General features: G+C 48.4%; 1 protein-coding gene across 6 annotated transcripts; it reads right to left on the bottom strand.

The window, feature by feature from the left end:
- Positions 1-5354: 5354 nt before the first annotated feature.
- Positions 5355-17848, bottom strand: Znf382 (zinc finger protein 382). 6 transcript variants are annotated; one of them, XM_060366624.1, is made up of 6 exons: positions 17714-17848; positions 17244-17354; positions 14370-14443; positions 12613-12739; positions 11912-12004; positions 5355-8735 (listed from the first exon to the last, which is right to left on the bottom strand). In XM_060366624.1, the coding sequence occupies exons 2-6, from the start codon at positions 17260-17262 to the stop codon at positions 7393-7395; spliced, it is 1656 nt and encodes a 551-aa protein (XP_060222607.1). In that variant the 5' UTR covers positions 17263-17354; positions 17714-17848; the 3' UTR covers positions 5355-7392. The 6 variants fall into 6 exon arrangements, with proteins under 6 accessions (XP_060222607.1, XP_021496410.2, XP_060222606.1 ...); XM_021640735.2 differs by having other exon boundaries at positions 12613-12752; positions 17248-17354; XM_060366623.1 differs by lacking the exon at positions 17714-17848 and adding an exon at positions 17518-17615 and having other exon boundaries at positions 12613-12752; positions 17248-17354.
- Between the last annotated feature and the right edge of the window lie 158 nt (positions 17849-18006).

Raw genomic sequence — 18006 nt, 5'->3', positions numbered from 1 at the left:
TATCACACCCCACACCGGGCCTTTCATTTTTAATATATCTATCTGTGCATTAAAAAGCACATTGCCAGTAAGTCGGGCATAGCGAACGCCTTTATTCCCAGCACTCAGGAGGCAGAGGCAGGCAGGTCTCTGAGTTCCCAGCCAGCCTGGTCTACAGAGCGAGTTCCAGGACGGCCAGGGCTACACAGAGAAGCCCTTGCTTTTGCTTCCTCCTTCCTTACCTGCCCTGCAGTCTTGAAAGTGGCTCCTGTAAATGTTCCTCGCTGGCTGGGACAGTGGTCAGCTTCTGTAGAATGAAAGACAGAGGTAGTGGATATTTCTTCTTTCTCTTTAGTTTCACTCTTGCTGAGCTACTGTGGTCCGTTCCTCCCACAGCACAACCCCCAGCAACTCACTCCAACACACAGCTGGAGGCTGTACGGTAAATTCCGAGGAATGGTGGCAAGGGCTCTGACGACAGGTTCTCCTTTCTGCTCACTGAGATAGTTTCCAACAAGTCCTCTTCAAGTTTGAACTGCAGCAAAGGCTGGAAACCAAGGGTTCAGACCCATGGGCTTCCTGGGGCACATTTATAGTCAAGCCACAACGAGATCCTGAGGCAAAAGAATAACTATTTTGAAGGCCAGCTGAGGCTGCTGAGTGGGTCCTTGCCCCAAAGTACATTAAAGAGACTCTCAGAAGATATGCACTGCAGGATAGAATATGACCCTCTAGAATGCAGGATACACGTATAACCAGAGACGTTTTGTTTTGTTTTGTTTCTGAGACAGGGTTTCTCTGTGTAACAGCTTTGTCGGTCCTGGAACTCACTCTGTTGTCTAGGCTGGCCTCTGCTTCCTGAGTGCTGGGATTAAAGGCGTGTGCCACCATGGCTGGCTGCCCAGAGACTTTCCTAAACAGAATGTTAACGATATTTGTGTGCACTGCCTATGCGTGGGAGCATGCATGGAAGTCGGGAGGACACCACGCAGGAGTCAGTTCTCCATCCATCCTGTAGGTCGCAGGGATCCTGCTCCAGTCTTCAGGCTGGACAGCAGGGGCCTTAACCAGCTGAGCCATCGCCCTGTTTCCCAGATTTATTCATGGAACACCACGTCTCAAGGAATACTGCCGAGAACCAAGGGCAAACACAGATTGGCCCCTAGCGTCGATTCCAATGGCTGCATGCGCACTGTGGGAAGTGTGGACTCTTTGAAGAGTGCCCCGCAGGAGACACACACAGGCACCTTGTAGTGTGCATGAGCTGATTTAAGGACAAGTGTGGAGTCTGAATAAGAGCGGCCTGCCTGGCTCATGTATTTGAATGCTTCGTCACCAGAAACTGGCACTGTTTGAGAAGGATGAGGAGGTGTGGCCTTGCTGGAGGGAGTGTCACCAACCCCCAGTTCTTCATTTTTTGCCCCTTTCAGAATGTCCTATAAATGGAGTCACACAACCTGTGCTTTTTTAGACAGATTCAGCTTGTAGTGTATTACATTTGAAGCATGTCAATATAGTTGAATATTTCAGTACTTTAACCTTTTCACTGCTGTGCCAGCCTATTTTGCTCATTTAGCCCAATATATACACTTACCCACTGAAAAGTACCTAAGTCCTTTCAAATTGTGAGTAATTATAAGTGACATTTCCCATTAGCATCTTCTTTTGCGAAGATGTTTTCATTTATCCAGGGGATAGGAAATACAAATGAAATTTCAGGTTCATATGGGAAGTAAAGGTTTCCTCTTTGTTTTGCTTTGATTTTTTGAGACGGAGTTTCTCTGTGTAACTCTGGTTGACCTCGAACGCCCTCTGTAAACCAGGCTGGGCTCAAACACAGAAATTCATCTGCCTCTGCCTCCCAAGTGCTGTGATTAAAGGTGTGTGTCACCACTACCTGGTTTCTATTTTCACTCTTAGCGCATTGTGTTCCCTAGACTGCTAGGAAGTCAATGGTGCTTTGAAAGCCATAGCAGACTGTGTCCTTCCCTTGCCTGGCACCTGCCATGGCTCTACAATGCCCGTATGTTGGAGTATGGTCTAATGTTTTGTATTTGTTAATTGCTTGCCCCCCCCCCCGAGATTCTTACTGTTTACGGGCAAACTGTCATGTACCCAAGTATTGCTGTTTAACCTTGTCTAAGAAATTATTCCTGATTGGTTGATTAAAAGGCCTGCACCTGGACAGGACAGGAGGTACGTGTGGCTAAGTTCCCTGGCTTTGGGGAGGAGATGGACAGACAGGGAGAGAGGAGGAAGGAGGATGCCATAATGGTTTAGTGTGGAGAAAAAGCCACATGGGCCAGGAGAAAGGACTCCAAGAATGGAATAAAAATAAACACCGAGAGGAAAAGCATAAGCAAGTATTTCTAAGATTATGGATGGAAGGTAGCCCAGATAGGAATGGTTAAGGCGGACAGCATGAGATTTGGGCTGGGAATACCGATAGCACAGGTGGAAGTATCCGCCCAGCCCAAGTTGTTACAAGGCAGTTACAAAATCTAACAGGTGTCGTCATATTGATGGTGATAGAGGGTTAGATAATACTGCTGTAATAATTACAGGGCTAATAATAAACATTATTTAGCACAATAACATTTACTTTCCACAACACCCATAAGTCTGTTTTAACTATTAAGAGACTAACATTGTTTCCGTGTGGCTTAGTCACTTTGCAGTTCTATTAGCAATATGGAGGAAGTTGTCCCATAGCCAGCATCTTGTATTGGTCATACACTGGGAGTTTTGAAAAGCCCAAGATTATATACTGATAATGATTTCAATTGGTTGAATATCCCAGAGGTACATGTTGGAGATAAAAGCGGAGGCTGGAGAGATCTGCTGTTTCTTACTTCTTGTGAATTGTGGCATAAGAAGCCTGAGTACTTCAAATTGCATTGAAAAGCAATTATCTCACAAGATAGGTTCATGCTTAAGATGCACTCTGCTCTAACAGATGGCAACACAGAGCATAAAGAGAAACGCTCTTTCACACATATCATCAGGAAACATGTAATCAAGGAGGAGGTTAATTTGTAGTTGGGCTGCAAAGCTCTCGTAATAGCTTTTGGCTGGAAGCCTCTCCAATCCAGTTTGTTTATTGGCTACCAGCTAGGCTAGCTTGATTGTGGAATTAGTGAACTGAGGATTCTTGCAGAGAACTCCTGCGTTGAGCACTCACAAAGTAATATTTCACATGCCATTCAGTCTAGAGACAACAATCTGTGGAAATGTACTTGTGGAGAGAATCTCTTGTGTATTGTATAGATGCAACACCTGTCAATAAAAAAAAAAAACCTATGGCCTCAAGGAAAGGGTAGACTAGAAGGTGGGACATGCAGTAGGTGGAAACGATTCTGGGATAGAGCCAGGCATGGGAGATTCATCTGGACCTATCGAGAGGACAGATGGATGGTACCTGAGCACAGGTAACCAGCCACATGGTAGAATGTAAATTAGTATAAATGGGTTATGAGCTAGTCAGAGAAGAGCCTAGCTATATGTCCTAGGTATTCGTAAATATATTTTGAGTCTCATCAGCCATTATTTCGGGAGCATGGGTCTGGGAAGAGAACCACTACGACAGGTACTAAGTACTAAGAATAGCAGGCAGCTTGCATCTGGCTGATGTACAGCACCCTGCCCTGTCTGTTTTTAAACAAAGTATGACAAGGGTATGTTCTGTGGGATCGTACGAGTCTTTTGAAATTATAGTAGCACATCTTTACAAAGGCCGGATGAACTTTTAAGTGTGGTGATACATCTGTAATCACAAGATTTGGGAAGGGCAGCAGAAGGATTAGGAGTTCAAGACCACCCTAAACTATATGACGTAGATGGAAGCCAGCCTGGGCTATGTCACACCCTGTCTCAAACAAACGTGGGAGGAGGAGGAGGGGTCTAAAGGACTGAGATCTAAAAGTAAGACACAGCCATGTGGGCTGGCCAGCCTAGGTATTTATACAGGCAAGCTGCCATGTGTTCTCCCATGTGAAGACTGACCATGATCCCTCCTGTCACTCCTGCCTTCCCCTTTTCTCTCATTCTGGCCGTCACATCACAGTGTATGGAACCACACATAGAAGTCAAAGGCCAAAAATGTGTAAAAGCCTCAGTATTGTGACATGAGGTTCATCTAGCTTTGGGCACTGACCCACTGAAGATCACTTACTTCCAGGTTTTAAAAGCTTGGATGCCTCATTCCCTGGTCGAGGTCCTAAGACATATACACACTTGCAGTTAGATGTTTAAAACAGGAATCTGCAAGAATTGTAAAGAGCTGTGGTAGTTTTTCTAGAACCATTTTCATTCATCACAGCTGGCAAACAATACGACGGATCAATTAATCCACGTGAAAAACCTCCTTTCATTTATTTGCCTAAGGTGAAACATCTCCAGAAACCTTCCCAACTTCACAGAAAACCTTCGAGCAGAGCAGAGTCCAGGAAGGTGGTGACACAGCCTCGTGCTTTCTGAAGTATTTGCTTCACTTTGCCAAATCCAGTTTAGAAAAGAAAGAGACAGCACACAAGGGAAAACTTTAGAGGAAGGCCTGACTGTGGCTGCTGGCTTCAGGTAATGGTCACATGGCTGTGCTTCTGCGCAGAGCTGAGGACAGGAAGTGGAATGGCAGTGAGGAGGAGGGGCCAGGGACAAGGTGCTTTACAGGGGCACGTTGCCACGTGACCTGCTTCCTCTAAATGTGTCCCAACTATTACTATCATCAGGGCCCATAACTCATTGATGAGGTCAGCGCCCTCAGGAGCCAATCACGCCCCCAAAGTGGCAGCCAAGGCTTTCCTATATGAGCCTCTGTGGGTGCATTTCAGATTCAAACTACAGCACTGTTTCCTGTTGAGATTCAAAAAGCCCCCCCAACTTTCCCAAGCTGCAGCTTACATGTAAGAGAAATGAAAGTTCATGTGGACTTGAACACAGAAGCGCCTCTTAGAAGGATGCGGTTGTACTTACTGCCACTGGATTCCGTCACGTGATCTGTCCCTTTGATCTCATTGGTTCATGGGACTCCATGATATAGGGGTTCCCTCTGCACTGTGTAGGTGGTCAGAATCTAGTTTTACTTTGTGCAAAGCTGGGAAGCACAAGGCTGGAAAGATAGTTCGGTTGTGGAAGTGCTTGCTAAGCAAGCATAACAATCTTGAGGTCCATCCCAGAAGCCACGTGAGAAAACCAGGTAAGATCTTAGTGTCGGGGTGGAAATGAGACACGTGGGGTTCATTGGCCTGGCAGACGAGCTGTTTGCTAAATGCCAATCTACAGAGTGCCTTCTTCATGAACAAGATGGAGAGCTTCTGGGAACCAAGGTTTTTCTCTGGAACACACACACACACACACACATCGGAAGATCTACAGGCCTTGAGTAAAAGCTGTATTTTTTCCCTGCCCACCTCTAATTTCAACAGTCTTGTAGGTTTTCTAGTGTTGAGCAAAGGAAATGCTGAATGCTTCCCATTCTCTTGTACATTTCAAATAAGGTTTTAACTGTGGCTAAAGGCAACGCCAATTTCATTTATTACATCACTATATTAAGGTTTGGGCTGAGGGGCTGAGACTCATGGCTAAACTTTGTGCAGAGAGCATGGAATTTTATGAAAGAAGGGGAAGATAGAAAGACCTGGAGATGACAGGAGCTCCAAAAGGAGTCCAACAGAGACAAAAACTGAGCTCTGGGAGCCCTGCAGAGACTGGTACCCCAACCAAGGACAATTCTTGGAGAGGACCTAAAACCCCGGCTCAGATGTAGCCCATAGACTCAGTCTCTAAGTGGGGTCCCTAGTAAGGAAAGCAGGAGCTTTCTCTGGCATGAATTCAGTGACAGGCTCTCTGATCACCTTCCCCTGAGGGGTGCAGCCTTGCCAGGCCACAGAGAAAGACAATGCAACCAGTCCTGAGGAGACCTGATAGGCTAGGGTCAGACAGAAGGGAGGAGGACCTCTTCTATCAGTGGACTAGGGGAGGGCAGAGGGGGAGAAGAGGGAGGGAGGGGACCACAGCCGGGATACAAATTGAATATTGTAATAAATTATAATTTTTAAAATGTTGAGGGAAAAAAAAAAAAAAAAAGGATTCCGGCTGTGGCTAAAAGCCTTTGTATATACATTCTCTTCCGTCCCATTTCCCCCGGTAACGCTAGAGTCGGCTCTAACACAAAGTCTGCGACTTCTGTGAGTGACTGTTTTGCCTGCATGTATGTATGAGCAGCCTCAGGAAGCCCGGTGCCTGCAGAGGCCAGGGGGGAGTGCTGGGTCGTCTGGAAGTGCAGTTACAGCCAGCAGGGAGCCACCAAGTGGGCGCTGGGGACTAGGCCCCAGTCCTCTGCAAGAGCAGCGCGGTCGCTGCGGGCCAGGTCTCCATGCCAGAACTCCGTCGTTTGAGCCACCACCACATGGGAGCGTTCCGAGTCGTCTTCGATCACCCCGTGCTGTGAGCATTCTGAGCTGCAGCAGCGACTACCGCTGACCGAACACGCTTAAGCCCTAAGACCCGGTAATTCCACTCCTTGAGGAGGCACATAAAAGTGCACGCGTGTACATTTTATTACGACCACAGCAGTGAAACATGTAAAAGTCCACCAACGGCCGAACGGGCACAAGTGATATGTTTATATAATGGGGTTCTACACAGAATAAAAATAAATGGCCTTCTCCTACATGCACTCAAGACTGGATCCAGAGACAGACACAGAGAGAAACAGGCTGCGTGGAAAGGAAGCAATGGTAAACAGTCCACTTTTATATAAGGCCTATAATGAGCAAAACCCAATCCACACCGTCATAATTCACAACTGGTGAAATCCGAGGCGGTAACGATGGATTTCTATCCCACACGGCCGAGTTGCATCTGTCGGTGTGTGCTGAGCCATGAGGGATGTAATTGAAAATAAGCAGATCTGAGTATTTACAGAAGTTTATCAGAGGTCAGTTTAGTCTACGGAATCTGGTAATAAAAAAGTAAAGCCTTTATTTTTAAATATTTTTGTTGTTGTTGTTAATTTACCCGGTAGAATTTGTGTTAAGTTACCCAGTAGTAAATGTAAAGGGCAGAACGTGAAGCCGGGTTCACTGGAGCACCACTGCGATCCCCGCACTCTGGGAGGAAGAGGCAGGTGGATCTCCGTGAGCTCAAGGCTAGTACAGGACAGCCAAGGCTACACAGAGAAACGCTGTCTCGAAAAAGCCATTGGGGTGGGGGGGAAAAAGCTGTGTATGGTGGCACACACCTTTAATCCCAGCACTTGCGAGGCAGAGGCGGGTGATCTCTGGGATTCTGAGATCGGTCTGGTCCTCACATACTGAGTTCTGGGCCAGCCAAGGCTGCGTCGTGAGACCCTGCCTCAAAAAAAAAAAAAAAAAAGTGAAAAAATAAATAAAAAATGAGATCAAGTCGCCCCACTCACTGACTTCTCGCGGCCTCGGCCTTGTGGGTCTTCTGGTGCGCGCTGAGGTTTGACTTGCAGCTGAAGAACTTGCCGCACTCCTTGCATTCGTACGGCTTCTCCCCGGTGTGGGTCTTCTGGTGGCGGATGAGGTTGGACTTGCGGCTGAAGGCCTTGCCGCACTGCGGGCAGGCGTTGGCCTTCTCGCCCGTGTGCACGCGGTGGTGCACGGTGAGGATGGCCTTCTGGCGGAAGGCCTTGCCGCAGTCGGCGCAGCGGTAGGGCTTCTCGCCCGTGTGGATGCGCCGGTGCAGCGTCAGCGTGGTCTTCTGGCAGAAGCACTTGCCGCAGTCGGCGCAGAGGTAGGGCTTCTCGCCCGTGTGCGTCCGGCGGTGCACGGTGAGCGTGGTCTTCTGGATGAAGGCCTTGCCGCACTCGGCGCAGCGGTAGGGCTTCTCGCCCGTGTGCGTCCGCTGGTGGTCCACGAGGTAGGACTTCTTGCGGAAGGCGCTGCCGCACTGCGCGCAGTCGTAGGCCTTCTCGCCCGTGTGCGTCTTGTGGTGGCGGGTGAGCGTGGCCTTCTGGCGGAAGGCCTTGCCGCAGGCCAGGCAGAGGTAGGGCCGGCCCTCCGTGTGCGTCTTCTCGTGCAGCGTCAGGGCCGTCTTCTGGCGGAAGGCCTTCCCGCACTGGCCGCACGCATATGGCTTCTCGCCCGTGTGGATGCGCTGGTGCTCGATCAGGTAGGACTTCCGGCGGAAGCTGTTCCCGCAGTAGGGGCACCGGAAGGGCTTCTCCCCGGGCTGCGCGCGGGGGTGCACCACCACGACGGACTTCCTGCAGAGGAGCTTCCCGTACTTGCAGGCCGAGGGGCCCCTCTCCAGGAGGCCGTGCGCGGGGCCGCCCAGGCCCGACCCTTCCAGAAAGGCCATCGGGTCCTCGCCGCAGCCGAAGGCCGCGTCTCCCCGCTGAGTTCTGTCCTGGGGGAATCCTCTCCCGGGGAACGGGCCGGCGCCCCCGGCAAACGGCTGCTCGAGGGTCCGGAGGGCCCGGGGGTGCGCGAGCGGCGGCGCGGGCTGGGCCTGCTCGTGCGTGGAATCCAGGAGCCGTCTCTCCCACTCCGCACTGGCGCCCAGCGCCTCTCCTACGGGGTTTACGTCTGTATTAATGAACTCCGAAATGTTTCCCAAAACCTTCCCGACAGATTTATACTCTAATAGTGTTCTGGAAATGTGGTTCTTGCCTAGTGTTTTCCCGTAAATACTGCTTCTGTCCTTCATTAGTGTCTTGTGGTTGATGATTACAATTGATTTGGGATGCCTGTCTTGGGGGTCTTTGAATTCCACCAAAACGTCTTCATCTTCTAGAAAAGAATTTAATGAATTAGCGACACTTTAACGGTATATGTGAATATATAAATGCAGTGGACACACACCATGATTGCTCACTATTGGGGGCAGAAAGGAGAAAATAAAGACAACGTCGACTCTGAACTGATGTGGCCAAATGTGGATGACTTTGTAGCCCTGGCTGTCCTGGACTCAGACCAGGCTGGCCTCGAACTCACAGAGACCCACCTGCCTCTGCCTCTGCCTCCCGAGTGCTGGCATTACAGGCCTGTGCCACCTCGCCCAACTCACCTGGCTAAAGTTGCATTTTCATTATGTTGCAACTACTAGCTACCTGCATAGAAAAAGTATAATAAATGCAAGGATAAAAAACAAAGACAAAGGATAGAGGATTGTAGAATGGGAAGATTCATACAGAATAAAGTAAGTCCAGCAATGGTATTAATAGGTTTTTTTTTTCGTTGTTTTGAGACAGGGTCCCCCCCCTTTTTTTTAAGCAGAGTAGGGGTCAACTGCAGTACAGAATGATAGCAGGAATGAAACGCACACATTTTCTAGAGTCTAAAACTTATGCAAGTACAAGTCCACTTATTTGTACTTCTAGGAAACTGGAAAATTGTTTCTCTTAGTAAATGAAGTTATACTGCTTCCCCAAGAAGTATCCACAGGGACAAGCTGTTACCACAGTCTTTCTACTCCTCAAAGTCTAATTATTTGGAAACTGGAATAAAATTATCTGAAATTGGAAAAAATTAGAAAAGCATTTCTGAAGCTGGAATAAAATCACCCATTTCAAGAAATAGTTCAAATATCTGGTAATTGTTTATTTTAAATATTCTCTCTCTGGGTGGGGGATGGACACATGAGTGCATGTGATCAGGGCAGTCTGAGGCAGCGGGTCCCCTGGAACTGGAGGCATGCAGTGGGCGGTTGTGAGCTGCCTGGTACAGGGGCTGGTCCTCTGAAAGAGCCATGCACTCTTTCAACCTCTGACCCATCTTGCCAGCCCCAAAGACCTGATATTTTAAAATGGTTATTCTATGTGGAACACTCAATTTAATCAAATGGTCTCCTAACCAATTAAAACATGCCATTGTAGTGACAGAAATGGGCTGGAAAAGCTGCGGGACAGCCACCGACATCAAACAAGGGAGTCCCAGCTTGAGAATAGAGCAGATTGTTCTTACTCAGAGGACTTAGAGATAGAAGAACTGTATTTTCCTGATTCCTGATTAACATCTTTAGAAAAAACAGTGGTAAGATCATTGTGTTTCCTCTCTGTATGTTTACTGCCTGTTCTTGTGTCATCCTTACACACAGGAACATGCATACATACAGATTGTAAATACAGAAGGAAAATGTTTTTACTTCAAAAGTGCATTTTACGGGGGTGGGGGAGGGGGTACTCGTGTTTGTGTGGGTGCGAGAGCACACACGTGTACCTGAAGGTGAATGTAGGCTTAAAGTGGCAAATTGCTCTTTATTGCAATTCTAACACAGAAACCCTAAATACTCAAAGCTGTCAGACACCCAAGAATGTGTGGAGGCCAGACGTTGACTCAGGTGTCTTTCTGAATTGCTCTCCACCTCATTTTGTAAGACAAATCACAACAAAACAACCCACAAATGACTGAAGCATCCAAAACCATGTATGGATGAAGCATCCAAAACCATGTATGGATCTGTCAACAATGAAGCTGGGTGGAAGAAAACAGTCATGAAAATGGTCTAGAATAAACAAAACTAATTCAAAACTTAATGGGAGGAAATGTGTTGGAAGAGCCTTAACAGGGATGACGGAGTCTTGACTGGGATTCGAGTACATGGGTTTACACGTCTGTCAGAATCTGAAGAACTGTGTCAAGACCTCTATGTGCATCACACCTACAAAGCCTAAGTGGATGCTGGGTAGGAGAAGAGAAGCCAGGGAAAAGAAGAAAAAGATTTACTTAAAATGTGATACTCAAAACTAAAATTTAGATTTTCAAATCTATGAAAATCAACCACATATAGACACTTTAAAAGATCTCACACTTTTAAAATTTCACATATGAATTGGGTGCTGGCACACACCCTTAATCCCAGCACTCAGGAGGCAAAGTCAGGTGAATCTCTGAGTTTGAGGCCAGCCTGGTCGTTCTAGGAGAGCCAGAGTTACACTGGCTTTCAAACAAACAAACAAACAAACAAAAACACAAAAATTCATATACCCTATGGAAAAGATCTAGAAAACAACAAGTTCTGGTAAAAATGTGCAGAAATTGGGACCATTGTGCACTATGGTAGGAAAGAAAAAAAAATGGTACTGTTCTGGGAAAAACAGCTGGGTGATCTCTCAAAATCTAAATCTGGAATTACTATATGAGCCAGCAATTCTATTTTAGGTGTACACTCAAAGGAATTGAAAGCTGTTTGCACACCTGTGCATATAGCAGGATCACCCACAAAAGCTGAAATAATCCATGTAACTAACAGAAAAAGGAGATGCCAAAGGAGAAGCCAAAGTGGACAATACTATATGAATCAGCCTTAAAAAACAAGGAATTCTGACATGCTACAACACAGATGATTACAGAGGACATTACATGGAATACAACACACACTAAAAAGGACATGCACCGTAGGATTCCATTTACAAACAAATCCCTAATAAAATCCAAGGAGTTTGGAGTCAGGAGATAGAATGATGTTTGCCAGGGAACATGGACAACCAGATGCTAATGTTTTAAAGTACAGGGGTTTTATTTGTTTGTCTGAGAAGGGTTTTCTCTCTGTAGCCCTGGCTATCCTGGAGCTCACAGAGATCCACCTGCTTCTGCCTCTGAGTGCTGGGGTTAAAGGAGTTCGACTCTCGCCCAGCCGGGTTTCAGTTTTGACATGAAGAGTTTGGAACTGACAGTGGTGACGACTGCACAAAATGTGAATGTAGTTCACGCCGCTGAAGTATATGCTCAAAACGTTAAAGTGGCAAAATGCACTTCACTACAGTTCTAACATAGGAAGCCTAAACACTGAAAAGCGGCTCAGCACCTCCAGGCTCCGTTGTTTGGGCTTTGCCCGACCCTCCACACTGGACTTCAGTTTTCTAGTAAAGACCGGAGATCAAGTCCAGGTCCTTGAGCATGTAAAGTGCTCTAGCACTGGGCTGTATGTCCATCTGTCCCACAAAATTTTTGTATGTACGACTTACCTAGATAGCTCTGACTTGGAAAAATTCTCTCTGTCCATAGCTCCTCTCCTTGTTCCAACTTGCGGATCACATCAGGCTTTGTAATGTGAAATCCTGATAATGAAGAAAAAGAAAGGAAGGAAGGAAGGGGAAAAAAGAAAACAGACTTGTTTTAAGCTGCTGGTCCTCCAAACTACCAAGAAGCCACAACTTTAGTGTGGTAGCTGGGGTACAAATTAATGTCAGTAATCATTCATTCTAAGCTCAGAGATGGCTCAGCCATTAAAAACACTGGCTGCTCTTCCAGAGCACCGAGGCTCAATTCCCAGTACCCCCAACCATCTGTAACTCCATTTCCAGGGGATTCAACACCCTCTCTGGCCTCTGCAGGGATCAAGCATACACATGCTTCACATACATACGTCCAGACAAAAGCATTCATAAACATCAAATAAAAATAAATCCTTACAAGAATAGTATACTGGGCTGGGCGTGGAGGCCCATGACTCTAATCCCAGCACACAGGAGGCAGAGGCAAGAAGATCTCTGTGAGTTCAAGGCTAGCCTGACCTACACAGCAAGCCCCAGAACTGTCAGGATTACAGAGAGAGACCTGTCTCAAAAAAAAAAAAAATCATTCATTCTGCCAAAAAAAAGAGAGTCACACCAGGTTGAGACGTCTCTGTCTTGGGAATGCCTGGAAGGACACAAGGGCCACTTACCCACAGAGATGAAGTGGCAATAGTTTTCCAGCATCACGTCCCTGTAGAGGGCCTTCTGGGCGGGACCCAGCTGCTGCCATTCCTCAGGGGTGAAGTCCACGGCCACGTCCTTGAAGGACACTGATCCCTGTAAGGGCACACTGCGGCAGGTCATCCTCGAGTTATTGGAAACGGTTGGGACTAAGTGTTGGGGACTCGTCAGGCAGTGAGTCAACCAGTTTTGAAATTGCAGTCTTTTAAAAAGATGTTTAATTTGGGGTTGTTTGTTTACTTTCTGTGCCTAAGTATTTGCCTGGATATGGTATGTGTGCCACATAGCTGCCCTGCCTAAGGAGGCCAGAAGAGGGCGCCAGGTACCCTGGAACAGCTTAGGCAGTGGGGGATGACCTTGAACTACTAAGGGGACCTGTGCCACCACGCCCGGGGTTCCTGTGGTGCTATGGACTGAGCCAGAAGGGCCACGCATGCCGAGAACACTCTGGAGACCGAGCTGCGACTCCAGCCCCTTCGCGCTGAATACACGCTTCTGACGCCCGTCCAGACAGCTGTCTAGAATGGAGAGGCATTTGACAGTCGCTAGAGTCAAAGTTAAATGAAGACGAAGCACAAGTGAGGCAGAGAACCAATTAATGCTTAGGGAAAACCAATACCTTACAGGTTGGTACATGAGGAATTTGATGAAAAGAAAAGAAGGAAACAGGACAAGGCACCACCTTGAACCAAGGACAGACTACTTCAAGAGTGGGCTAGCACATGCACTTTCTCCTGCATGTGGATGTAAAATTTTAGACGACGCAACCAGAAAGTAACAAACTTCTAATAGTGTTGAACTATTAAACTGAACAGGTTTCCACAGGCAGGTCACAGTTGGTAGAAATTTCTGGCACACCAGAACCAAGAGAAAATTAGGGAGGAGGGCCAGAGAGAAGGCTCAGTGGCTAAGAGCACTTGCTGCTCTTACAGAGGAATTTGGTTCCCAGCACCCGCACAGGGGCTCACACCTGTCTGTAGCTCCAGTTCCAAAGGATAGACTCCTTCTTCTGACCTCCAAGGTCACCAGGCTCACACGTGATGCACATACATACACAAATCACAGAGGAGGCGCACACAAGCTCTGGTTTCTACTGTTGTTGAGACAAGGTCTCCCTCTGCAACACCGGCCTCGAATCAGGACCCTCTTACCCCTGCCTCCCAACGTGCTGGGATCACCATGGCCAGCTCCACAGCCTCAGCTTTCTGGAGCAGTTTTTATTCAACCGTCTCTCCTGAAAACCTCACAGACAGGACATCTTCCCACAAACTAATCACATGACCTCACAACTTAGATCTCAAATCAGTATCAAGATAAACTGGATTAATTCAAGCACAATAACTTCTTTCTCTTTAAACTGAGACAATACATTTTAATTATAGCAGTAATTCTGTAAGATAAAGAAGACAACAAACAATATAAGGAATCAGTTAGTGAACACTGGCCTTGAACAGAAGGTGTACCTGTGGAAGGCCTAAATCCATCCGGCTGGAATTAGGGAGCAGGACTGGAATCCGTGAGGCAGGTGAGCCCCCCAGAGGAGATGATTTGGGAAGGCGCCATCCCCAGGGTCACTTGTCTCTCTACTCTGGATCTTAACTAGAGACCCTGGCCCTAATCTGAAAAACATTTCATGGAAGCAAATCCCAACACCCAGGCTGCCGAAGCAAGGTTGCTAAGCAAATGTTCCTATTTCCTGAGAGAAAAGAAAGGGGTATCACCTCACCTTAGGCATGGCTTTGAGATGTGTGAGGGGAGAGCCTCGCCGTCCCAGCTCCTCTTTTGGAAAAGGGAAGAGTCCTGGCAAGGCAAAGATGGAGGCACGTAAGGAGCCATGAAGAAGCACGATCAACTTAGATCTCTCAGAATAACTTCATTAGGTCTGCATACATTTCCACTGTTTCCACACGTGACCTACTCTGAGGACACTTCCGAGACTCAGGACGGGGTCAGGGTGGGGTGGGTGGAAACAGACGAGTCCTGCTTTCTCTCCACATCCAGGAGCGCTGTCCTGTGCTGAGCTAAGACGGGTTCTGTGGAGCCCGCTGACGCTTGCACAGGCTTACTGAACAGGTCTGGGCATGTGACTGAGGCGGACAGCGTGTGCCAGCATAAGCAAGTCTCTGGTCCTGTGCTCACACTGCCCGAACCACGACTTCTTCCTACTCCTTCCACTGACTGACACCATCACCGGCGGCACACGGAATTGCCTTCCCACGCCTTGGTGAACATGGCTGAGAAGCCTTTAATCTTTATCTGTTCTAGACTGTCATTGAGAGGTATACGTTTCTTATTGTAAGCAGCTTCCTTTAAGGAGTTTAAATTTCCCCGTTTTTGTAATGCTATCTGGTTTGTTTCACCTTTGCTGGGGGTCCGTTTCCTAATTAGCTGGCACATCTTCTGATTTTTCCCTAGTGTTCTAACCACTGAACATAATCTCAGGCCCTATTTTCTGTCTGAGATGCAAATAACTTTAGGAGTCAAATAACTTTCCTTAGTTTCTCTTATTTAGTTCTGCAGTATGATAAATGTCCTGTCAACTGTGTTTAGCTCCGTCTCACACTATATAATCAATATTTCCTGAACTAATAGCAAGTGCCATCTTATCATGTGTTATCTTTCTCCATATGCTTCAAAAGACCTGGTCATATGTTACATTTCTCCATAGCTTGAAAATATATGGATCTTATACTTTCCATTTCATCTCCTTATTGAGTTACTTGTATCACACTATTTAAGAGGCACAGTTGAGCTGGGCTTGGTGGCGCATGCCTGTAGAGCCAGGAGGCACTTGGGAGGCAGAGGGAGATGCATCTCTCTGAGTTTAAGGCCAGCCAAGTCTACACAGAAAAACCCTGTCTCAAAAACTGAAGAAGAAGGAGAAGCAGCAGCATAATTAGGGACTGAAGAGATGGCTCAGTGGTTAAGAGCACCGGCTGCTCTTGCAGAGGGCTCAGGCTCAGTTCCCAGCACCCACACGGCGGCTCACAGACACTGGTAACCTTAGCTCTGGGGGACACCCACTTCTGACCTCCGCGGGCACCAGGCACACAGGGCGCAGTACACTCATGCACGTGAAAATAAGCTATGCATGCTCTCCAAGTATCACCTCCCAGGAACGTTAATCCCAGAAGGAAGTACTGTGCAACACAGTGTACAGGTGTGGACACAGAAAAGGAATTAACCGCTCGCTCCTGCCGATCTGGGGGCGCCCACTGGGTTGGGTAAAGTCTGCATGCTGACGGCTACAGTGAACATTCTGGTTGCCGAGGTTAATTACTGTGTGGAAAGAATAATATTCTCTCTATATTAATTAATACAGAAAACCATTATGGCAGCAATTTTCTTTAGCCAGCTAGTTCCCCAAGAATTGACACAGAGAGAGAATGATCTATTATTATGTTGTAGACGCTCTGCTGGGCAGATTCTGAGCTACTCTAATGCTAGTACTTTTAAAGCCCACACGAGAGCCAACAACCACGTGCCAATCTGTTGACCCCCGTCTGTCCTTACGCCACAAGCTCATTGTCTATCTTGCCTCACGGTGAATCCTTCCTTTCTTTCTGGCTTCTCCTCCTGCTACCTCTTCTCTTTCCTTTCCCATCCTCACCTCTCGAACCCAAACTCAGGAACCTAAAGCTCCACCTACCTCCCCCTGCCGAGTCATAGACTTCAGCATCTTTATTAGCAATCGGCATAGCTGGGGAACATTCCTTATCATCACAAGGCTACAGGAGACCATTCAACATTTACAACAAAGCCCGTGGCAGGACGGAAACCAGATCTCAGGACACTGAAATCAGCATCTGAAAACACAGTGCTGGACCTCCTCCAACATCACTGGCGACACGGCTCTCAGCAGCAAAAGCACACTACATAACTTTTTATTATAGTGTTCGGGAAGAGAAAGATCCACTTTGATGTGTGGAAAGTGCCCGTCCTGGATGGAAGCAGCTGCTCTTCCCACAGGCTCCCAGGAACACCATTCCAACAGTTTTATTTAACCCCCTGCTTCCCGGGAGTCGGCCTCACCGCTGGGCATTGAAAATCTTAACTATTCCATTCCAGCATTAGGGCCTGTATATTTGCTAAGTTACTACTTAGTGAAACCTTTGAAGGCAGGCTTGCTGGCTACTAATCTGATAATAGTACATTATTTCCAGGACCTGCGGTGCACGCACAGCAGTTGGGAGGTCAAGGCAGGGAGATCACTGCCGAGGTTTAGGCCATCCTGGGCTATGAGTGAGGTCAGTGGCAACTTGGGATACCTAATGAACCTGTCTTAAAAAAATAGACACATACATGATCATTCAGCATAAGTCAGTCATCTAAATATTAAGGGTATGACAAGCTAGGTGATTGAGCACGCCTGCAAATCCCAGGACACAGGAGTCAGGGGTAGGCACATCTGAGAGTTCAAGGCCAGCCTGGTCTATAAAGTGAGTCCAAGACAGCCACACAGAGAAACCATGTCTCGAAAAAAAATAAAATCCCCAAAGGACGCAGACAACAAAATCATGCGAACACACACGAACACACACACACACACACACACGCGTGGTTAGTGTTAAACCTTTCAAACATCCTCCAGAAAACCAACCTACAGCGTCACGTGTCATTCACGACGACAGAACGCGGCGGAGTCCCAGGCAAAGTCACTCCCAATCACGTCCACAAATCACTTCCAATCCGTCTCAAAGACCAGTCACACCTGGTGTAGAAACAGACGCGTGCCGCAGTGAGCCCAAGCAAGCCTCCACCATCCAGCTTTCTCTCACGCGAGGGGACACAATCCCTGCATCCCCCGCGCCCCCCAAACCGCAACCAGGACGAGCTGAGGGAGCCAGACCCCCGCGGGCACCCCACATCCTCACACGCAGAGCTCGTGCGGCCCAGGGACCTGCTCCCAGCCACAGACGGCGTTTCCTCGCGCTGAAACTCGCCACCCAGCGCTGCGCCCTCCGGCTCCGAGCGCAATCACCCCCAGGGTCACGCCCACGGGCCACGCCCGAGGCCCGGGGCAACGGGTCTGCGTGCGTGTGGGGTCCCTCCCCCCTCACTGCGCATTACCAGGCCCGGGGCGGCCTCGGGGCTTCCTCCCCGGCCTCCCCATGTGGAGTCGCTCTCCGCGCGGCCGCGGAGACCGGGAGCATCCGCCGCGGTCCCCGGCCTCTCCCGACGCCCCGGCGGCCCGCGGCCTCACCCCCCGCCGCGGCTCGGCCGTCCGCGCCTGCGCACACCCGCCGGGGTGCGCTCTCCCAGGAGCCTCCGGGGCGGCCCGTTAGATGCTGCGCGCCTCCCCGCTCACCCCGCGCGGGGACCCCTCGGCTGCCGCCCGAGTCGGCTCCACCCAGACCTCCTCC

The sequence above is a fragment of the Meriones unguiculatus genome, chromosome 14, assembly GCF_030254825.1.
Source record: "Meriones unguiculatus strain TT.TT164.6M chromosome 14, Bangor_MerUng_6.1, whole genome shotgun sequence".
Lineage (NCBI taxonomy): Eukaryota > Metazoa > Chordata > Mammalia > Rodentia > Muridae > Meriones > Meriones unguiculatus.
Note: the sequence above shows the minus strand (reverse complement) of the source record. Positions and strands in the feature narration are given on the sequence as shown.

Bases quoted from the DNA above. Each gene is read 5' to 3' on its own strand.
- Znf382 (XM_021640754.2), bottom strand. From the start codon at position 17,756: ATGGGGAGGCCGGGGAGGAAGCCCCGAGGCCGCCCCGGGCCTG. The intron at 14,444-17,713 runs GTAATGCGCAGT...TTGCCTTGCCAG, and splicing joins CCGAGGCCGCCCCGGGCCTG to GACTCTTCCCTTTTCCAAAA. The intron at 12,740-14,369 runs GTGAGGTGATAC...GTGCCCTTACAG, and splicing joins ATCTCAAAGCCATGCCTAAG to GGATCAGTGTCCTTCAAGGA.